Source organism: Paramisgurnus dabryanus, chromosome 3, assembly GCF_030506205.2.
Source record: "Paramisgurnus dabryanus chromosome 3, PD_genome_1.1, whole genome shotgun sequence".
NCBI lineage: Eukaryota > Metazoa > Chordata > Actinopteri > Cypriniformes > Cobitidae > Paramisgurnus > Paramisgurnus dabryanus.
Genome location: NC_133339.1, coordinates 12427796 through 12452081, shown reverse-complemented (window position 1 = coordinate 12452081; position 24286 = coordinate 12427796). Strand labels below are relative to the sequence as shown.

The window sequence follows — 24286 nt, the reverse complement described above, 5'->3', positions numbered from 1 at the left end:
TGATATTTTTGTGAAGGAAATGTCCAATTTCTGAATGCAAAACTTTTCAGTCATAAAAAAACCTGCAAGGTCTCAACGAGATCAAGCTTCAGCCAAGTAAGAAAAAGTAACGCAAAAGTAACTTAAAAGTAACAGAAGCATTACTTTCCATGAAAAGTAACTAAGTAACGCAATTAGTTACTTTTTTGGGAAGTAACTTAAAAGTAATGCATTACAATATTAAAAGTAACTTTTCCCAACACTGCCCATTACTCATTACAAAAAAAGGAACAACCCTTTTTGACCGTGTGCTCGGCGCACAAACCATTTATCCCGTCGTTAAATTAGCAAAAGTGGATTCGGACACGCCCATTTAGAGTTAGATCGTTAAAATAGGGCCCTCTGTGTGCTAGCAAGCGTGTAATGTGTTTTTAATTTATTCATACATCAGAGGGTTTTATCCAAAGTAACTTATAAATGAAGAATGATTGCAGTTATTTATCATACATTATAGGAGTAATGCATTGCAGTAGAGATTAACATTGCATATTTTTTTTATCTCTTCAATTTGTGGAAGATGTGAGTGTTCAGTTCATTCCTGAAGCAGACCGGGAGGAGCATCCATACCATAGATGGTCAAACTGATCTTATTAATAATGTTAAACTGGGTCAGGAGCTCTAAATTTATAACCGTTCCGGGTTTTTTTGTATGGCAGAAATGGAATTATTGTGCTGTCAAACCCTCAGAGTAACTCACCATGAGAACACACACACAAACACGCACACAGACACACACATCTTATACTTCCCTTAACTACCTCATGTGTGGAAAGTTTGTGATGTTTTTCCATGTTGCTCTCCATATGAATCTTTAAAGTTCTATTCTCCTGATGAAAATTGGCCAATCGGGAGGCCCAGATAAGTGATGAGGTCATTTCCTGTGGTTTAGGCGGCAGATTGAGCAACATTGAGCTTCATTGACGTATTTGAACTATGTGACTCCAATTTCTCAAAACCTGAAATGTGTGTATGTGTCTTGTATCTTGCGGTTTGTGTATATGTGTTATTTTATGTGCTTGCGTTGTGTAGGTCTTTGTGTGATATGTGTTATATTATATGCTTGCGTTGTGTAGGTCTTTATGAGTGTTTGGTGTTTTATTGTGTACGTGAGCTTAGTTTCTGTGTTGTGTTATTTTGTGGGTGTGTCTTTGTGTGTTTGTCGGTTATAGTTCCTAATTCTGTTTCTATTTATAAATCTGCTGAAATATTTCCATGATATTTGTGAAAGGATTGCTTCATTCTTGTTTTCAGTAATTGTTTGTATTGTGATTTCGATGAACTTCTCTATGTAGAGGTCAAATCATCAGTTTTCATTAACATGAATGCTGTGATGTGTCATCTATATGAACATTTATAAGTCATGTCAGATTACTGCTTTATATTGTTGCTCATGTGTGATAAATTGCACAAAACTTTTTTCTCATTTGTAAGTGAGCTTGGATTAAAGTTGCCGTCTTTACTGAAAAATCAAGCTAGGCCCAGCATAAACTGGTAAAACTGGTTTAAGGTGGCAGTATCTGGTTTAAGATGGTCCTCCCAGCCTGGCAAAGCCTAAGAAGTAACCAAAACACAGCTAGACCAGCTTACTACACCAGCAAAACCAGCTTATGCTAGTCTTAGCTGGATTTTTCAGTAGGGATATGTATAATTGTAAAATATGTGTGAATATATTAAACAAAATGTGACAGAACTGAGCTTTATTTGTTTTCATTCCTGTTAAAAATTTGTTTAGCAAACTATATTATACACTAATTATACAACAAGACGTGTAAATGTGTAATGTGTAAAATTAGAGACGGATTATAATTTAGTTGCCAGGGTTTGGATTCGGCTGTCACATTTTGCGTCACGCAGTCTATTCCCAGCTAGGGACGCAGGTACACACACACACATGCACACAGACGCACACACAGACAAACACACGCATACACAGACAAACACACACTCGGCCTTTTCCTCTGGCTGTCAGAATTTAATTAGATCTCTCCAGCTCGGCTTTATTCCCTCAATCTATTTTTTCCTTCATTTGTTCGTCTTTCTTACCTCACAATCTCTCCCACGCGCCATAGCCTGTTTCCATGACAACAGCTGCTTCCTGTTTGTCCGTCTGCTCGGACTTTCCAGGAGCTTGTGTTGCTGTGAGAGAAACAGACAGGGCAGAAATTAGATATCTTTTAATTTCTCCCACAATGTATATTTGTCTGAGGCAAAGATGATATAAAGAAATCTCTGTCTGTGCTGATACATTTACAGATCGGATCAAAAGTGTTATTTTTGTGTGTGTGTGTGTGTGTGTGAGTTGGTATATGTGGTTTACAGGGACATGATGTGTAATAGTGTATAATGACATGTTTATAATGCAATTAACATGGTTTATGGTTGTCCTGTGTGTGTACTGTGTGTGCTGGAGGGCAGTGACAGCAGGCCTATAGATTTTCTCAGCAGAATAAAAGCAGCGGTGACATCAAATGCTCATTCCTGTGAAACAGACACTTACTCACATCAGATCACATTCCACTGGAACACAATGAAAGATGAAAGAGAGACTGTGTGTGTGTGAGATGGATCTTTAAATAAACAAGAATTTAAGTTGATTCTTCAGAAACCACATCAAATGGCAAAAGTGTTTTTGTGTGTGCCAAGGAAAAGTGACGGTTTTCAGTACACATTATCTTCTCATTCAGTCCCATGTTTAAATGCAATCCATTTCCCTCCCTCTCTCTCTCTCTCTCTTATAACTATTTTCAAATAATTCAAAGGACCAGATTCAATTATTCCTCTTATACCACTGGTGCCTATTTTTAAGAGATTTGACAGGTCAGGTGTGCGGTTATTGATAAATAAATAAATAGCCATGGAACATTTCTCAACCAATCACAGGGTTCCCACATCTTGGTTAACTTCAAATTCAAGGACCTTTAAAGGACTTTCCAGGTCCAATACCCTCAGATTCAAGGCCTTATGTGGGGACACTATGCAAAAAAGCATTTTGTATGGATCAAAATTCCCATACAGAAGATATAAGCATTTAAAGGGGCCATGGCATGAAAATCTGACTTTTTCCATGTTTAAGTTCTATAATTGGGTCCTTAGTGCTTCTATCAACCTAGAAAATGTAAAAAAAGATCAACCCAGTAACTTAGTTTTGGTAAACCATTCTCTACAAGCACATGAAAAAATAGATAATTGAAATTTGGCTCTCCTTATGATGTCATAAGGAGCTCTTATTATAATAATACCACCCCTTAATCTGCACTATCCAATCACAGCACTGCCATTTAGTGCAGAGAAAAGCACAATTGAGTTTTAATTGCAACAAACCATCATCATTGTGATCAGTGTTTGAATTTCATCAGCTCATTTGCATTTTAAAGGACACACCCAAAACGGTACATTTTTGCACACACCTACAAAGTGGCAATTTAAACATGTTCTAATAAATTATTTATATGGTATTTTGAGCTAAAACTTCACATATGTGCTCTGGGGACACCAAAGATTTATTTGACATCTTAAAAAAGTCTTGTGACATAGCCCCTTTAAAATTAAGATTTTAGCATGTATGCTAAATAAGTCTCGAATTCATCCTATTACACAGGGAATAATATGGATTTTTTCCTTCAATTCCTCCAAGTCCTTTAAATTACCTATATTTATTTGTTTATTTTTAAAAGCTTTTCAGGGCCTTGATTTTTTCCCCAGATTCACAATTTTCAAGGATTTCAAGGAACCGTGGGAACCCTCCAATCAGAATAAAGCATTCAACAGCCCCCGTGGTATAATTTTAAATAATTCAAAGGACCGAAGTCAATTAATCAGCTTATAACAAATTGCAAATTTCTCAGTCTATGAACAGAAGTTAATCTGTCATATAACCAGTCTATTTGCCTCTCTGTATTCCCCCTCCCACTTCAAGGTAAAAAAAATATTTTTTGGTCAGGATGGATGGAAATATTTGTAGGATTGTGTCATAAAAACTGTTGAAACTGGTGAAGCATAACTATGTATATGTATGTAAAGACATATTTTAAAGATGAGTCAGATTCACTGTTGCATTGTGCGTTCTCTTTATCTTTCTCTACTAGAACTGTTTTTTTTTCTTCAAAAAAGTCATTTCAACTTACTATTATTTATCTTGACTAGAGATGAGTTGTTATAACTTATAAAATATAGTTGAAATAAGTCAACTTAATTTTATTAGTTGAAGCGACTCATCTCTTGAAATGACTTGTAAATCAAACAGTTGATTAAACTAAAAAATTTAAGGCGGATTTTTTTTTACACTGTACTATTGCAAAATAATTGTTTCTTTATTACAGCTATTTATACAGAATATTATAATAATGTAGGAGAGGTTGTGCTGTACTTTCATAATTACAGGTTAGACACAATAAACAGTAGACTATACTTTGACTACTCTATATTCACAACCTCATTTACAACTTAACCCTTGTGCGTTGTTCAAATTTACTACCCTTTTCTGTTTTTCAGGATGAAAACATCCACTAAATTAAACGGCTTTAAAAATGTATCGGATACTTTTTTTAAACTTTTTTTCATAAATCTGTTAATCAACCTTAATACTGATCAAACTACCAAATGTTTACAAAATTCCCTGATTTTAACTCTTTAAAGGGGTCATATTATGACATATTTTTAAGATGTAAAATAAATCTTTGCTGTCCCCAGAGTGTGTATGTGAAGTTTTAGCTCAAAATACTCCACAGCTAATTTATTATAGCATGTAAAAATTGATAATTTGTAGGCCTGAGCAAGAGTGAGCCGTTTTTGGGTGTGTCGTTTAAAATGCAAATGAGCGGATGAAGTGCAAACACTGAATCCAATGATGGTGGTTTGTTGTAATTGAAACTTAATTGTGCTGTCAAGTACTTTTTCCTTTCTCTCTTCACTATGGTAGTGCTGTGGTTGGATATTGCAGATAAAGGGGGCGGTATTATTGTAATTCGCCTTACTACCTACCTCACAAAACAGGCAAAATCTGAACGACCTAATTTTTCACACGCTTGCAGAAAATGGCTTACCCAAACAAAGTTACTGGGTTAATCTTGATTACATTTTCTAGGTTGATAGAAGCACTGGGGACCCAATTATAGCACTTAAACATGGAAAAAGTCTGATTTTCACGCTATGACCCCTTTAAAGGCGAGTGCATGATCTCTGAAAGTTGACATTTGAAATCACCTAAATCTGAACCTTCTTTTGATAGACCCACCCCACACATAAACAAACCAGAGTGCTTCAAATCTCCTCTCCCTTCACATCGTCACGTCATTAAACACACATAAATCATGCTATTAATCATTAAATTTATGTAAATGTAGACTCATTTCAGACTGTATATTTAATATTTATAACCCCAGATCTATATAAATGATCAGTGGTGTAGACACATATTAATTTTACAGCACTTTTAATAATGTCTTTATTTTAATGTAGTAAGGATATGAACTCTAACTCAAGTATGTATTTAACTTTATTTTATGAAATATTTGGGGGTTTTAATGCACTTGATAATTTGATAACAGAGAATAAACTTTATAAGGCGAGTAAGGGAAGAGGATATCATTTCACTTAATACTTCGTCTCCTCCGTCCCAGCTTGCATCCTAGGAGGTTGGAGCTAAGACGCAAGAAAAGGAAGCAAGGAAGGAAATAAGGGTGCACAAAAAGAATTGTGAAGCACGCCCAGGCAACAATGTTGGTTAGTAGACACACCCCTTACTGCTGATTGGCTACAAGTGTGTTTTGGTACTCGGCCCGACTCTCTTTTCCAAAGTGTTTTCAAAAATCATGCACCCCGCCTTTTATTGACAAGTTCATAAGTGATGTCACTGATTTGGGGAAAAACACACCAAATGATTGATCTTCAATATAAAAAGTGATTTTGGACTTGACTTTTTTTAGCTTTTTCACAGTCTTGGGCATGTCAAAGGTTATTAAAAACATTGGCTTTGATGCATTGTTAGTTTTTATGTAGCATCAGTTTTTATTTTTTTTCCTCCCTCATTTACTGTTTGTGGCTGTTTTTGACCCATTGACTTCCATTATAATGACATTTTTTGATTGCAGGTGCATGACACCATAATCATGCATTTTTAATTGTTGGTGGTTTTTCCATTGCAAAGAGGTACAATTTGTCATTTTTACTTTTGATCACCATCAATATTTGAAAAAAAAAATGAATCTGATAAATTTTTACAGCAGTTTAACTTAGTGGATGTTTTCATTCACGAACAACTCGAAAGGGTAGTACATTTGGCCCACGGTGTATTGTTGAGTTGTTTTTTACATTTCAAAGCATTTTCCCAAAATATGTGTCAATATAAGATTTCTCACCAAAAATCAACAGAGAGAAAGTTGTGGCCAAAAACAAAAAACATAGTGAATGAAAACGTTCCCAACAACACATAAGGGTTAACAAAATTATACTAAGCAAGTTTTACTATTATTGCACACATTCATGGTTTTATTCTTCAGCTTGAAAAACTCCTGACACTTCAACTAAGGTTAATAGCGCATTATTGAGTATAACATATAGTGTAAACAACAAACACACAAACCTCTCATCAGTATAAAACAGGAAATCATTAGTGTGTGTGTGTGTGTGCGTGTCTGTGTGTAGATGCTGGAGTGAGTGACCTACTGAGTCCAGGTGGACTATTAAAATGAAAACAAACACACACACAGTTTGAATAAGTGTTATTACACACGCACACAGATCTTTACAGAGGAAAGAGATGCCAGCAGAGACCTGAGACTGGACTTGTTACACAGACACACGTGTTACACTTCTGACACACACAACACATGTAGAACAAAGACGTGTGTAAGATTAAAGTGAATTTAAGTAGCACATTTAAAAATGTGAAGTGTAAGTTAAAGCATCAAAAACAAAACACATTAAAAGCACTACAATCAGGTACAAACTGGCGAGTAAATAAACTCCATTGGAGATTTTACAGTCTGCAATGTTTTATTAATACACCAAGAAAAACAGTAAAAGAAGAAGGGAGAAAAAATAATTTTCTTAATAAATACAGCAAAAGTTTCATAGTCAACTCACTACATTACACTGGCAAATGTGTGAAAACGTAGAAATCCGTTAACGTCTGTTAAACGTTGACTATGTTGTGGTTTTATTAGTGAAACTAATGTTTCCTTTACACAGAACAAACTAACACACACACACACACACACACACACACACACACACGCACGCACACACGCACACACGCACACACACACACACACACACACAGCACAGGTCAGTTACAATGATCAATGTATTTTACCACCAGATTAACTTTCAAATGCCATGATAGATAAAGATATGACGTTTTCTGACGTGATGTCATACTGAAGTCAATCATGCGTACAAGAGTGAGTGAGACCATCTGATGGAAATGTGAATCTTTACCACATCAAAAACCAACGGACATCGTGTCTATCAACTCAATCGTCTGACATACACACACACACACGCAGTCGGGTTCATTGAGAAACGCATCAGAATCCAAGTGCACGTCTACCAGAGAGAGAAAGAGAGAGAGAGACTGTAGGCTACAAGTCAACCAATCTCACTTCCACTGCGTGACCACAGCGTCCTGCCGAACCCCTACACGTCAGGAAACTAAAACAAAAACCAAATATCAACTGAGAACAAATTTAACAGTGAGAGAGAGACAGAGAGAGAAATGCAGGAAGTATGGCAAGAAAGACGCAGCGTCTCATTCCCTTCTCAGTTACGTTTACAAATGCCATAAAGTCCACACAATTAATTTAATAAAAAAACTAATATTTGAGTTTTGTTATGTTGTTTTATTATATACATGTCAAACATTGATCAAATGACGGTTGAACCGTTTGTGTTAAATGAACTAGAAGCAATACTACATCAGTAGACCGCAACACTAAATACACAAACGTCAATTATCATCATTCATTAAAACACAACTCTAAATATATGCTGGGATCTTTCTAAGTCCAGTCAACAAAATAATCTTTGTTTGCAACATGTTGAGGGTTAATGTTATTCAGTAACCTAAACACAAAATAATAACTCTTCTTACTAAGTTTCCTTACTTTTGATGAAAAGTTATTTACTTCTTACAACAAATTTTCTATTTTGGTGTAACACTGAAAAATTATTTTTAAATAAAGCCCCACTGACCGATCGCTTAAAAAATGCAGCATTTTTATCAAATCAACATATATTTTATGTTACTTTAACTTAACTAATTAAGTTTAACCATTTCAACTTGTTTGTATAACTTTTCAAGTCAAAACTTAAAATTTGCACCACTTAAGACTTGCAACACTGCAAAAAATGGCTTACTTAGTATTTTTGTCTTGTTTTCAGTAGAAATATCTAAAAATTCTTAAATTAAGATGTAATTTCTCGATGAGCAAAATGACCTAGGAAAATAAGTCTAGATTTTAGAAAAAAATATAGAATTTAAGTGAATTTGTACCGAGCCCCTAAAGTGACATTGGAGTAAAAAAATGAAAAGTTTGGTTTCATGTGCTCAAGCGAAATTTTCATGTGCTCACACGAAACCTTCATGTGCAGAATTTTTTTTAAGTGTAGGCACATGAAACTATCGCGTGCGCACGTAAAAACAAAAATTTCACGCGCACACGCAAAAGTTTAACGTGTGCATGCGAAACTAAACTTTATTTAATTTTTGCTCCATGTCCCCTTAGGGCCTCCGTAAATTTGTGCTAAAAAACAAACAAATAATCTGCCAATGGGGTAAGAAAATTTTGCTTAAATTAAGTGTTTAAGAAAAAAGAAAACTTATTTTTAGATTTTTTTTCTCACCCCATTGGAAGATATTTTTGCTTGTTTTAAGTTTAAATTTACTTAAATTGTTTATTTTTTGTCTATAAACTAAACTTATTTTCTTTTGAATTTTTTGATATTTCTAGTACTGAAAACAAGATAAAAATACTAAGTAAGAAAGTAATTTTTTAATGTGAAAACTAAGTAACCTCATACTGCATTTTTTTTACAGTGCTGCTGTGCAGATTTGACTACACATGGGACATCTACGAAAGATGATGCGTCTTAGGTCAAATAGCCCACTGACATGCTTATGAAAATGAGATAAGTTGGTGAGGAACTTGAACTGTTCAAACCTGAAATAACAGATCTCTCTGGCTGGTGTGTCGTCTCGCAGGGCGTTACTGAAACTTTTCTGTCCTGCAGGTCCTTCATGGCAAATGTTAACCAACGGTCACACCTTCAACCCAAAGACAAGAGAGAGGGAGCGTCTGTACCACCGACACAAATTAATTTTCACATTTCAGATTAGTCACCACTGAGGAAACCTGCACACCAAACATTTTCCAATTTAGATATAAACACTTAACATCATTTTATAGGTTTTGTCAAGAATGTTGTATGTCAGCCAATTTTATGAACCCTAACTTGTATATTGGAGTAAATTCATGATATCATGATATGAAGTCCTCTCGTGAAGCCACATTATGAATTCATCCAGTTTCTTATTTAACCAGAAAATCCACTTTATATTCTGAAGACAATAAGGCACCAGAAAGACTGAGAGCATTGTGGGTGTCCATTACAACCTGGCGGCATCACTGGGCGTCTCTGTAACTCTGTGGATTAAGGGCGTGGTCTGGTGGCACCACCTTTGGCAAACGGCAGGTCTTAGGTCAGCGCTGGGAACTGGACGACAGCCCGTGGAGATTTAATAGCTTGTGCATATTCCCATCACCAATGACACAATAAAATATTCTCATGAGAATGCTAAATTTCTCCTTTTGCGTGTGATAAATTAAAAAGTAAATTATGATGGAAGTTTGTTTTTCTATAAACAGCTTTGGAGGTCAGATAGAGACACAAATGTACAGACAGTGTTTGTAGGGCAGAACTGAGAGTTCCTATGTAATGAGTGTTTCGCATAATTGTTGAACATTACCATTATTATCTATTGATTATAATGCAGGCATTAAACCTCTGTCTTAAAGTCACAAAGAAGAAGTAATTAAAGCTCAACTCGCTACAACCTCAAAATCCTAGATTTTGAATTATCCCTAGAATATCAAAAGTGTCTAAAGGTGGTAGATCCTTCTACTTAGCCCCTAAGCTCTGGAATGATTTATCAAATAATGTTTGAGTATCAGACACAGTTGATCAATTTAAAGCTAAACTTAAGACATTCTTCTTTAACAAAGCATTCACATAAAATGTCCAGTAAATGTGCATATCCCGCAATAGTTAGTTTGTCTAGAACAAAGCATTCACATAACTCATCTGGGTAATATAGGTATGCCGCAATAGGTAGCCTGTCTGGAACCGAGTGGATTTTTAAACCACAATACTGTATGACACTTGCATTACATGTGAACTGCCCCACACACCACTGATCTACTGGCTGTCCTCAACGTGATGCCCAGCCGATATGCGACCAACGACCACCGGCTGAACCAGTTTAATCCGCTTACCCGCTTCCTGTCCCTACCGTGTTTATATAAATATATATTAATCTCTCCCAAGGGTTTTTGTCCTTCTAGGAGTTTTTCCCACTGGGTTTTCTCCTAGGGGTTTTTTTGTCCCCGGGAGAGTCAGCCAACTTTGGCTTAACTTAGCACTTTACTGTATACGTTACATTATTATTACGCTCGCTTGTACGGTTTATTCTACTTCTTATATTATCTATTGATTATTCTGTGTTTTCCCTACATCTACTCATGTAAAGCTGCTTTGAAACAATTAACAATTGTGAAAAGCGCTATATAAATAAAATTGAATTGAAAAAAAAAAAAAAGTAGAGCTGCAAGATTATGACAAAAAAATATAATAGATGATTGTTCGCCTTGATATTGTAATTGCGATTATTTTTAACCATTAATCGATGTTATGCTGCGTTCCCACCGGCCGCAGTAGAGGCGTCAAGCGCAAGTGATTTCAATGTTAAGTCAATGTGAAGATGCGTTGACGCGTGTCTGGAGGTCTCACGGCACAAACTGAGCGTTGCAGCAGCAAAAATTTTAACCAATCAGGAGCTTTCTCTAGTAGTGACGTCATTACAGAAAGTAAGCGGAGTCGCAGAAGCCCCTCACATGACGCGAATTTTCACATAAATGTCTCAATGACTAGAATTTCATAAGCTGCTTTCACACGCAAATGAAGCGAGTAAACTCAAACTGTTCAAGCGGCAAACTAGGCGCGGTACACGCAAGTTTGACGCCTCAAACGTGCCTGGTGTGAACCCACAGTTATATTGACGTTTTAAAACTGCATGGTAAATTTTAAACATCCAAAACTAAATGATACACTGCAAAAAAATTATTTTCAAGAAAAAAATGTCTCAGTATTTTTGTCTTGTTTTCAGTAAAAATATCTAAAAATTCTTAAATTAAGATGCTTTTTATTAATGAGCAAAACGACACAAAAAATAAGTATAGTTTTTAGACCAAAAATATCAAATTTAAGTGATTTTGTGCATAAAAAAGCAAAGAATTTTGCCAATGGGGTAAGCAAATTTTTCTTGATTTTTTCTTGAATTTAGTGTTTAAGAAAAAATTTCAAGATTTTTTTTTCTTACCCCATTGGCAGATTGTTTTGCTTGTTTTATGAACAAAATCACTTAAATTTGATATTTTTGGCCCAAAAAAAATTAAGATGTATTTTCTTGATGAGCAAAATCACCTAGGAAAACAAGTCTAGTTTTTAGACAAAAAATATAAACTTTAAGTAAATTAGTGCTTAAAACATGCAAAAAAATCTGCCAATGGAATAAGAAAAATTTTCTTGAAACAAGTTTACTTTTACACTTAATTTAAGAACATTTTTCTTATTCCACTGGCAGATTTTTTTTTGCTTTTTTAAGCACAAATTCACTTAAATTTTATATTTTTGTTAAAAAACTTGACTTCCATTATGTCGATACATCACGTGACATACGTCGTCATAACAACAAAATAATTGTTAACTCGAATGACGTTTGAAGTGATCCACGTTACCGCTTTCGGGCACTTTTGAATTAAACAACGCCCCTCTGTCTTCTTCGTTGGATAGTAAAGTGTCCATCGAATGAGCACTTCGAGATTATGCCGGAAGTAGACCATCTGCATACTTTTCACCTACTGTTTTTCGAAAACTATGAATTCGGACATACTTCTCGCCGTGCCTACTGCTTTTTGCCTACTATATAGAACGAAAGCAGGCGGTTTCAAATGCAGCTTTGGTTAGAAATCAGCAGCAGTTCACTGACTATTAATCGACTCACATTTTGTCTGTTCAGAACAGTATACATTATCAGAATTAGTGAATCCTAAAATAATCTTGGTACACGTGACCAAAACACCAGATAAAGATTGGAAATAGATCTAGCCAGAGGAAATGCTTGGAAATTACTTTACAATTGTTCAATTTGAATTCAGTTTGAGCTAAAGAACCAGAGATTAAAGGTTGAACTCCATCCCCAGAACAGACAGAAGTGAAGCGTTATTGAACAGGAACGTGTGTGTGGGTGTGTGTTGGTCTATAGCTGTAGGCAGAGGTGGTGGTGTTAATGTGTCTGAACATGCTGAAGAAATGCCATCACTCCATGATTTACCAATAACAGCTCTTTAGAAAATGTATAAGTTCAGCCAACTACCATCTTCTTTTCAAGAACCACATAGTTCTTGAGTCTTGATGATTCATTCTGCTTTATCAGATTAGTGTTTACATGAAATCTATACACACAGTTCTTTGTGTTACTTTTAAAGCGTCCTTTTTTTGCTTTTGTCTGGTGTCTTTATATGTGAAGATGTATGTGTTGTGTATGTCAGTTCATTACTGAAACTCTCCTCATCGTCTCTCTTTTCAGTGCTTTATCAGCTTTGTTTCACTTTAAATATCAACCATGACGTCAAGCTCCACACGAGTTTGTGACCCCTGACAGAAGAGGGGTCAAGAGGAGAAGACTCAGATCTATAATTAACAACAATATGGGTTAAATTTAGCACATAAGAATATGTCTGAATTCAGAGCCAGATAAAGATTAAGGAAAAAATCTGTATGCTGTGGTTATGTATAGCACATCCCAATGCTTAACCACCGATGGTTATTGTAACGCTTTATTCCAGTTAAACAGGTTAAAGGAAGACACCACCATTTTTCAATATTTTACTATGTTCTTACCTCAACTTAGACAAATTAATACATACCTATCTTTTGTCAATGCGTGCACTTAATCTTTGTACAGCGCCTCATGAATGTGTTAGCATTTAGCCTAACCCCATTCGGATCCAAACAGGGATAAATTTAGAAGCCATCAAACACTTCCATGTTTTCCCTATTTAAAGACTGTTACATGAGTAGTTACACGAGTGAGTATGGTGGCACAAAATAAAACGTGGGATGTTTTAAGCGGATAAAAAATGAGAACTATATTGTATGGCGGAAGAGCACTTAGTTTGCAGCACTTTGACCTTGGGTGCAGTAATATTGTTGGAAGTTTGAGCAAGAGGGGAGTCAGGAGTGATGATGTTACTGCTTTAAACCTATTGTTTTATATCAGAATGCTGGTCATTCAGCCATTAAAACCTTTAATCTCTGGTTCTTTGGCTCAAACTGAATTTTAAACATTTTACAAATTTCCACATAAACCTTAGAAAACGTGGATTGTTAAAATTAGAAGGGACATATGACCTCATTTGACAAATGACCAGTGTTGGGCAAGTTACTGAAAATGAGTAATTACTTACAGTTACTACCAGTTACTGTATATCAAAAGTAATTAGTTACTAGGTAAAGTAACTTTTAAGTTACTTTTATGTCTGCTTTTTAAATGTAAAAATGAACAGTACTAACCATTAAAATGATAAAATGATAGGCTGTAGGCCACAGTGGGTTTCACTCTTTTGTTAGATTGGTTAAGTACCGCATTATTTTAGTTAAGTTTCTTATATGGATGGGCTTTTTTACACGTAAGACTCTAATATATCGCATACTGTAGGAGCCTATTTTGCTTAGATTCAGCCTTTGAATATTTATGTTAGAAATTATCCTAATATGCAAGCTTAGTTTATTTACGTATATCATTTAGACCAAACTTCTGTTTGTTTACATTGAAAATATATAATGTGTTAAAATTGTGTTCTGTCTCTTTAAGAATTAGGACTTGCGGCGGGTAGTGCACTCTTTGGAATACAGTGGAGTCGCACAGTTTCTTAACCGCATCCGTGATATTTAAGATCACATATTGTTATCATATTTTTATATCATATTTTTATGTTTAATTTAAATGATAAACAAGATTAAAGGAAGATATTTAATCAGAAAACGTAGTACGTGGATTGTTTTGTCGGAAGGACACAGAGCGAGTGGATTGTTTTATGGATACGGAGCGAGTGAAACCAAAACCGAAACTAAATGCGCACTTACACATACTACAGAGTTTTAACAGTTGTCCAGCGCATTGTGAATATTTGACTGGAAACAACATTCGCGGATCATTCTCTTACTTGAAGGCCGATGTAAACATCTAAGAATATATTAACATTTATCAGATTTATTACTTTTGTGGACTACAAATGCAAGTTGATGTCATACTGGGATTGCTTGGCAAAGATAATATACAAACCTGATGGATTATGACTTGCGAATGCGCACAATTTTAAAAAAAAGGCATGTTATCCCATTTAGATTTTCATGTTCATTCTATATGCACTGTTGGCCACCACGGTGCTGCGACATTAGATCAGAAATGTCTTTTCTGCAAGTGTTATTTTTTACAAAATAGAGTAACGCGAGTAACCCACTCATTTAAATTTTAGTAATTGTAATTGCATTACTTGATTTAAAAAGATACTTTGTTACATGCTCATTACCGCTAAAAGTAGTGGAATTACAGTAACGTGTTTACATCACTGCATATTACCCTGTTTAGGATATTAGCCTGTTGGCTAATGGCTAATTTCTCATGTTGTAAACATGTTTACTTTTCTTTTTTTTAATATGATGCTACAATACAACTAAAAATACATCTCCAGTTTGTATATATCATATGAGTTTGTCCCATATATCTATCTCTGTTGTTTTTTTAAGACATGAACATTGACTTAATAACGTGTGATTGACTTGTTAACAAGCTATTTGCGTGATAGTTGGTTGTGCAAGTATTGTTAGAGATAAAACCCCATATTAACCCCAAGTTGTGTACTAATGTTATTTAGTTAAAATTAATCCTGCTTCTGTTGGTAAATGTGCTTAAAATACTGACCGGAGAAAAGTTTTTAACTCCTTAAGGGAGGGCTGAATGGTGGACTGAGCCATTGGTTGAATTCACAATCTCACCAGATGCCGAAAAAATCTACACAGAGCCCCTTTAACTTCTTAGAAATATTGACCGTTCCAAATCATGAGGTTACTTTTCTATATTAGGATGCGGACTTAGAAGGCTCCCTATGTAGACGACAGACCGCAAGGCAGCTTACATGTTTTGTTGAAAGACAACAGTATATGAATGTTATCTGTGCGAACGGTTTATTACTCATTATTATCAGGCTGTTAATAGCTCTGTTTTTGTGGTCACATTTTAAATCTGATCAGATGAGAGTATTTCTGATCCACTTCTGTCACAATGAACTATTGACTCTTTAGATTTCTTGAACTCTTTGTCTGGCCCTGGTTATTTCTGCTGACTCGCACAGTGAAGATCAGGGGCCCTCGCCAGCATCTCTGTAGCAAACATCTTGTGTTTTTCTGCTGACACACAAGCAGAGGGGATTGTCTGTGTGCGCTGACCCCTGATCAGCCCTGACACCAGAGGCTATTGTGAGTCATAACCACGTGACCCAATGAGACGTCTGTTCAGATGATGAACAGAAGCGCTGTGAAGACGCACACACAGAGAAAGAGAGAGAGAGAGAGAGAGAGAGAGAGAGAGAGAGAGAGAGAGTACAGTAACGCAAAACAACTGCTGCACTGCAAAAATGACTTTCTTACTTAGTATTTTTGTCTTGTTTTCTGCTCAAATATCAAAAAATCTTAATTAAGATGCGTTTTCTTGATGAGCAAAATTACCTAAAAAATGTGTCTAGTTTTAAGACAAAAAAGGGTTAGAAAAAAAACATAAACTCTTTTCTTAAACATAAGAAAATTTCAAGAAACATTCTCTAACCCCATTGGCAGATGTTCTTGCTTGTTTTAAGCAAAAATTCACTTACATTTTATATTTTGTTGCCTGAAAACTAGACTACTTAATCTTAATATCTTAATATAAGAAAAGATATTTGTATTGAATACAAGACAAAAATACTAAAAAAGCAATTTTTTGCAGTGTGTCTGTATCTGTGTGGCATCTTAAGTAATACATTGCAAAAAATTACTTTCTTACTTAGTATTTTTGTCTTGTTTTCAGTAGAATTAAATCAAGATGTTTTTTCTTGATGAGCAAAATGGCCTAAGAAAATAAGTCTAGTTTTAAGACAAAATGTATCAAATTTAAGTGAATTTGTGGATAAAACAAGCAAAAAATAAGCAAATATTTGGCAGATTTTTATTTTTTGCTTATTTAATCCTCAAATTCACTTAAATTTAAAAAAAATTGTCTTAAAACTAGACTTATTTTCTTAGGTTATTTTGCTCATTAAGAAAGTACATCTTGACTTGAGAATTTTTATATATTTGTGCTTAAAACAAGACAAAAATACTAACTAAGAAAGTCATTTTTTGCAGTGTATGCTGCTGGTACATTGCAAACAATGATTGAAAAAATATAAAATGTAAGTGATTTTGTGCATAAAACAAGCAAAAAAATCTGCCAATGGGGTAAGCTAATTTTTCATGAATGTTTCTTGAATTTATTGTCTTCAATGTTTTTTTATTTATTTTTTTGCAGTGTATTACTAAAAGTAAAATCAAGTTTTGATGGGACTTGCAGTTTTTGATCAAATTTGTTATGCAAAATGTATTTTATTATTTTAATTTTCAAGCAAAGTGTTGTAAAAGATCACATGAGATTCAACTTATCTTGTTTCAAATATTTGTATTCGAGAGTTTTCTGTGTCTGTGTTAACTTAAGTGTATTGCTTCACACACTTACGGTAAATGTGATCTTGCCTCAGGCAGATGTCTCTCTCTCTGTCTCTGTCTGTCTCTCTCTCTCTCTCTCTGAAGATCAGGTTACGGTATTTTACTGGCGTATATCCATGTGAAGCTTAATGTGAAAACACACAAACAGTGAACAAACATGTTTAATCAAACATACACACAATTAATAGTAATTATTATAACATCGGCTTAACAGTTAATAAAAATTGAGAAAATCGTCCCCAAACTGATGTTCATGTCAGAGGGGTGCACACACGGTGACGATAGTATGTGAACTTTTATCATTAAAGGCACAATCTTATGTATATATAGCATGCAGCATTTATATGTTACCGTCAATTATTAAAATTGGCAACTAAAATTAAAAATGTAAATTGAAAATGCTTGCTTACCAATGCACAAAAATGCCAGTACCCAAACTCTCTATCTACTGTATACATTTTCATGAACATTTATGCATTGTGTAGACACTTTAATCCAAAGCGATTTAGAATGGATTACAAGATAAACATTTTTTATCAGTATGTGTATTACCTTGGGTTTAAACCCATGACCTTTTGCACTGCTCATGCAATGCTATACCATTAAAATACACATATAGTTATGTAATGCACTGCACACACACCATGCTAATTATTGAGTCGTTCACTCAAAATTATTTTATATAAATAAGGGGGTTGTTTTGTACAAAGAAGAATATGTTGTAGATGTGTATTAATAATATACAAAATAATATTGTACAGTTTGTCCATGTGATTAAAGAGGTACACAAAAGAATATTTACAAAAAAGCAAAGTCTGTGTTCTGTGGGCAGATCACAACCTCCTACCCTTCATCTGAGGAAAACAAACATTCAGCAGGGAACTGCATGTACCAACCACCCATGAGTCCAGGTAAACAACCATACCACATTGACCTTGCCCTCATAACACACAAAGCCATCCATCTGTGTAGGATGTTTCACTTTACCTGTGCCAGGGCCTGATGGCATAATGCCAGCTTCTACCACACACTTACTGCCCACTCCATTCAGTGTTATTGTAAACAATGAAGCATCCCTGCAGAACCACTGGGCTTCAGTTCAATGTCACAATAGCCTGACATACTTCTTTAGAAATACACTAAGACAAAATAAAACACAGAAATCAGACCCTGCGTCTGAAAGCGCATATTGTGAAAGTATGTACTCTTCATTAAAAAAATATGAATATGGGTAGTATGAATTAAATTCGGATGTGCTACAGATGCCATGTTGATACATTACGTCAGTGGTTCTTAACGTTATTCCTGGAGGCCCACTGCCCTGCACATTTTGTATGTCTCCCTTATTTAACACACCTGATTCAAATCATCAGCTCAGTAGAAGAGATCTCAATGAACTGAACTGAGGACGGCAGATAAGAGAGACATACAAAATGTGCAGAGCAGTGGGCCTCAAGTAATAACGTTAAGAACCACTGCATTACGTGACAACATGTGAGCCGTTAACTTGGATGATGTTAAACAAGCTCAATTTAACCACAAAGAACAACTGTTGTCCTTATGTATTTACTGCGTTACCACTTTCCAACGTTTTTTAATATGACAACCCCTCTCCTTCTTCTTCTTTATTTGGTGACTGTTCTTATAGGGGCTCACAGGATAGTAAAGTGTCCATCAAAGACACACATAAAAATCTAGCTGCAAGTAGTAGGTCATCTGGGTACTTTTTGCCTACTGTTTTTTAAATACTGAATAGAATTCGGACATACTTCTCCTGTGCTCCTGTATAGCTCAGTGGTCGAGCATTGCATTAACAGTGGTTAACAAAAGGTCATAGGGTCGAATCCAGGGAACACATATACTGATTAAAAATGTATAGCTTGACTATAAGTCGCTTTGGATAAAATGCGTTAATGTTCTCGCCTCGAGACAAACACATGAATTCGGACATACTTCTGTTTTAACTTGCCTACTGTTTTACGAATACTGTGAATTCGGACAAACTCCTTGGCTACTGCTTTTCGCCTACTATTTTTCGAGTACTATGAATTCTGACATACTCCTCGTCTACTGCTTTTCGCCTACTGATTTTCAAATACCATGAATTTCGGACATACTACTCGCCTACTGTTTTTCGAATACTATGAAACCGCGTTTCGGGCGTCAAAATCGCGTCTACCGCGCGTGGTTTGCCGCTTGAACAATTTGGATGCATTCGCGCGTGTAGAGCGGAGTAGACGCGCGGAAAAAGCAAGCATTTGACGCGCGTCAGAGGCAAACTCCGCTTCTTGTGGGAGGGGCAAGTGCTATGCGGTTGTCTGTTTGCAAAATGACTGATGTTGATTGTGCATTTATCGAGAGAGTTACCAGTTTGTATTTGGTAACCTTACTATAGGGGGAAAATAAACGGTGCGGGTCGATAAATGTCATGTGACTCAAAAGTGAAGTGTGTATTACAATTACCAGGTTGCCCAATGTCCTCATTGACACTCTTCCAAGCGAGGTCCTTTTTATTCCTGTCTCCTCTATAGAAATAAGAATTTGTATCGTATAGCTCCGGGTGACTGCTTATGGACAATATCAAGCGTTGGTTGAATGAGTGACTCCGGGCGGGGCTGCCACCACAGCAGCAAGCAGACTCCTGATTGGTTAAAGCAGCGCAAAATTCCACCAAAGTTAAAATTTTTCAACTCGGGCGTCAGCCGCAAATTCACGTGAACCGCTAGATGCACAAAAAGCATCATTCGGGCTTACCGCGCGTACCGCGCACAACGTTCAATTCGCGCCTTTTGCGCGAGCTTGACGTGCGTCAACATTGAAATCACTCGCGCTTCATGCCTCTACCGCGGTTGGTGTAAATGCAGCATTAGGCTTTTTTCCTACTGTTTTTCAAATACTATGAAATCCGACATACTACTCACTTTGCCTGTTTTTCGAATACTATGAATTCGGACATACTATTCACCTATGGCTTTTCGCCTACTGTTTTTCGAATACTATGAAATCCGACATACTACTCGCTTTACCTGTTTTTCAAATACTATGAATTCAGACATACTCCTCGTCTACTGCTTTTCGCCTGCTGTTTTTTGAATTATATGAATTCTGACATACTATTCACCTACAGCTTTTCACCTCCTGTTTTTCGAGTACTATGAAATCCGACATACTACTCGCCTACTGTTTTTCGAATGCTATGAAATCCGACATACTACTCGCCTACTGTTTTTCGAATGCTATGAAATCCGACATACTACTCGCCTACTGATTTTCGAAATGCTATGAAATCCAACATACTACTCGCTTTGCCTGTTTTTCAAATACTATGAATTTGGACATACTACTTACCTCGCCTACTATTTTACGAATACTACCCACCTCATCTACCGCTCTTCGCCTACTATATAGTATGGAGTAGGCGATTTAAGACAAAGTGAGAGTGTAAAAACAAAACACTCAGATATCTTTAACAGGAGAGATTCACAGGGCTTGTGCACTACAACTTAACAGATACCAATACTGATTGAGTTTATTTAAAGTGAAGGCTTGAAAGGTCAGTTTGAACCCTCATGGGACTTCATTGGGATAATGGTCATATCACACACAACTCTCTACAGATCCCAATTACTCAAATAAACTCAGTATTACTTTCAGTGTGGGATGACGGTATTGAATTCTTATTTTCACAGGTTTTTGAGGACACGTGGGATATGTTACATTAACTCTTAGGCTCGTTTCCCAAGGGTGGAAATGAAACACCTGATGTACCCAACACCTGTGCCAGGAGTCCTGCTATCTACCAGAGAAGACAAAAATGATCCGATAACATTTAGATTCATGTTACTGCACTGATGTTACTAGAATAAAAACACCACAAAAATAATTATCCTGTACTCATAAATGGATTAGCATAGCAGCATTATTCTACATCTAAGATCTTGCCGTACCTGAATGTACCTGAATACTACATGACCAAAGTCATCTGCATATCACAGGTTTAGATATTTTTAGTTTAGTTTTAGTTCAATTAAAAGTGATTTCTTTAAAAGACATGTCGGTTGATTTTCTGTCTGAATTTGAGATTGTAATGTGGTCTTATGTATAAAAAATAAGAGTTTGTCTGAATTCATGGGTTGGGCCGTTCAGCAGGAGTATCTATTGAATGGTGAGATTAAGCACGCGCCTCTGCTCAGCACTCCAGATAAAGTGGGCGGGGCAGTTGACATTCCCCTGAAAAGGAACTTGACGTCAGCATACCCATATTTGGACTGTAAACTTCCTACAGGAAGTCAGTGCCCGTGAGCCCAAACTGAGACGTGATTTACACGAGCAGTGAGTTTTGCTGTCTGGTCTCTTATAACTAACTTGCCGATTCAGCATAAAAGCAAAGAAGCAACAGTTAAGACGTTTAATAAAGTCTTTCAAGCAATGACATGATTCAAAACTAAAAAAACAAAAGAGCAATGACTCGATATTTTCTCAACAAGAACCTTAAGTTTCCAGTTAGTAAAATGAGCAGTGTCTGTGGGTCACATTTAATTAAAATCGTGCTTAAATAGTATCGTGCTTTTATTCGGTTAATGTAATATAGTTTTGATGACGTTAAAACATAAACCTACCTGATAAATTCAAAGACATAGGTCATTTCTGTCGAGCAGAAATACCTCGATAAACCTGCAAATTAAAATGTTAAACTATAATACTAAATCGCGTGTTGAATACATTTCAAATGAATTAATAAATTTTGCCCTGTTCTTTGTATTTATTGTCGCCATGCACGAGCACGCTTCGCCCTCAGGCTTGTTTATCGTCCCAGCAGTTCCCGACAATGACGCGATCATGCGTGTGACGTCGGCGACGTTGGAGGCGTGGTCAGCTGTCAGTGCGAGAGTCGCTTATAAAAACGAACCGGGATACCGATCAGCACGAGCAAACGCATCAGACCAAATCAAACTAACATCTCTCTCCTTTAGCGGTCACTTTCAACAGAAACACACGGGGAGACATTAAGAGCGTTTTTCGATCGTTGGGACTTTGTTTCATTCATTCAAGAGGAGCGTCAACACATCGGACTCAAAGAACGCTGTTTTACTGACTGTCATCTGTCTTCGGACACAAATCGGACCTTAAACTGTCAGACGCGAAGCTGTATTTTCAGAAGAACTCTATGAGTACAAAAATGGAGCAGCCGTTTTATCACGACGACTCGTTTCTGCTGGGCTACGGTCACTCCGACGCGACTCTACACGACTTTAAAGTCCAGAAGCAGATGAACTTCAACCTGTCCGAACCCTATCGGAACCTCAAATCGGACCTGTATCAGACAGTAAGCGCTGATGTCGGGTCACTCAAACTCGCCTCGCCCGAGCTGGAGAGACTGATCATTCAGAACAGCAACGGGGTGCTAACGACGCCCACACCGGGTCAGTACCTGTACAGTCGGGGCATCACCGACGAGCAGGAGGGCTTCGCGGAGGGTTTCGTTAAGGCTCTGGATGAGATGCACAAGATGAACCAGATGCCCCCGCCCAACGTGTCGATTGGAGCTGGTGGCGTGACGACGTGCTCGACGACTGCGTCCGTTTTCGGCTCCTCCCTGCAGTCTGAGCCTCCCATTTACACGACGCTGAACGCATACTGCCCAGCACCCAGCCACCCGTCCGCCACCATCAGCTATCTGCCGCCCCACGTTCAGCACAACCAACACCCGGACAGCGCGCACGCGTACCAGCACTCCGGTGTCCACCCGCCGCGCTTTGTGGCTTTAAAGGAGGAACCTCAAACCGTCCCGGATATGCACAGCAGCGACGCCTCGCCGCCAATGTCACCGATAGACATGGAGAACCAAGAGCGAATCAAGGCCGAACGGAAAAGGCTCCGGAACCGACTGGCCGCCACCAAGTGCCGCAGGCGCAAACTGGAGCGCATCTCCCGGCTGGAGGACAAAGTAAAGGTTCTGAAGTCCGACAACGCCGGACTGTCCAACACCGCGTCGGCACTGCGGGAACAGGTCGCCCAACTCAAACAAAAGGTCCTCAGACATATGAACAGCGGCTGCCAGCTCATGCTCACCAGTAAGATGGAGGCGTTTTAATTGTTCATCAAAGCAAACGCAGAAATAACACTGGACACCGTTGGTGTTCTACAAATCAAAAGCACTGGGAATTCAAAAGCACTAAGATGAGCTCCTGGACTTTGTGAACTGGTGTTTCTGGTGCCTGGACACCGTTCAGCTGGTTCCGAAGGAAAGCTCTTAAACACTCTCGTCCACAGTAGGAGAGATCGGACACTGAGTCGGGTGCGAGGACTCATGGAAAGGCCAGTCGCCTCGTCCATGTCAACCATGTGTTTTTCTCATGATCGATTTCATGTTGGATCATGTAGTAAACGCATCTGTTGTTGTTGTTGTTGTTGTTGTTGTCAAGCCATTCCTGAACTTATAAATTATTGTTCTGGCCAGGTTGATCCTGACCTATGTTAACAATGTCACATGTTTACAATGTCTTTTTTATGTGTGCGCTGTTTATTTAAGTAAACATATTGAAATATAACTTTTGAGTGTGTGGCTGTTCATTTTTGTGCTGTAAAGTGATTTCACTCAGTTATGTAACTAATTCCTCAAACTTTCATGGTGTAAATAACAGATCGTGTTAAATCAGCCTTTAGTGGACATCGTAGAGATATTAATCGTTATCTTTAGGCTGTGTGTAAAATATGCGCTTCCTGCGCACTTTACACAGGGGCACTAGGCCTTTCCTACTGACGTCAGGGCGCACGTCCAAATATGGTTATTTTTGGTGCTACATACGTCACTCCCCGCCCACAGGCTCGAGTGGTGTGGGTTTCTTCAGCTCTGGGATCAGCGGTACTGGAGATCAGAGAGGGGGTTTCCGAAATTGGACAAGACCACTGTGAACGCGTGTGTGTTTCCAGAGAGTTTTGTGGTTTAACCGATGGAAAAGGAAGTTGTTCAAATGAATTAATAATCAAAGCTTTCTGAAACCTTTTAAGTATTATAATGTTTCATAAACAAAAGTATGTTTAAAACCCTTTAGTTTATTAATTTAAGTAGTTAATTGTTTAAGGTATTAAAATATTTAATGGAATAATGTTATTATTCAATAATAATACATTATTTAATATATATCTCACTCATAATATACAATTTTATTAT

The 24286-nt window shown here is 37.0% G+C and overlaps 2 protein-coding genes across 3 annotated transcripts in view; one reads left to right on the top strand and one right to left on the bottom strand.

The window, feature by feature from the left end:
• Positions 1-21918, bottom strand: part of hook2 (hook microtubule-tethering protein 2) — a 66966-nt gene extending 45048 nt beyond the window's left edge. The window contains exons 1-4 of one of the 2 annotated variants that reach the window (XM_065278286.2): positions 21732-21918; positions 17123-17236; positions 9198-9301; positions 2083-2175 (exon numbers count right to left, since the gene is read on the bottom strand). In XM_065278286.2, coding sequence (XP_065134358.1) covers positions 2083-2106 — 24 coding nt within the window. In that variant the 5' untranslated portion in view covers positions 2107-2175; positions 9198-9301; positions 17123-17236; positions 21732-21918. The remainder of the gene's footprint in view (positions 1-2082; positions 2176-9197; positions 9302-17122; positions 17237-21731) is intronic. The other variant, XM_065278287.2, reaches the window with a different exon arrangement.
• A 125-nt stretch (positions 21919-22043) lies between these two features.
• On the top strand, positions 22044-23663 carry junbb (JunB proto-oncogene, AP-1 transcription factor subunit b). The gene has a single exon (XM_065278288.2). It carries the CDS (start codon positions 22280-22282, stop codon positions 23204-23206), a length of 927 nt encoding a protein of 308 aa, XP_065134360.1. The 5' UTR covers positions 22044-22279; the 3' UTR covers positions 23207-23663.
• The last annotated feature ends 623 nt before the right edge of the window (positions 23664-24286 follow it).

Coding starts and splice junctions, on each gene's coding strand:
- junbb (XM_065278288.2), top strand. CDS start 22,280: ATGAGTACAAAAATGGAGCAGCCGTTTTATCACGACGACTCGTTTCTG.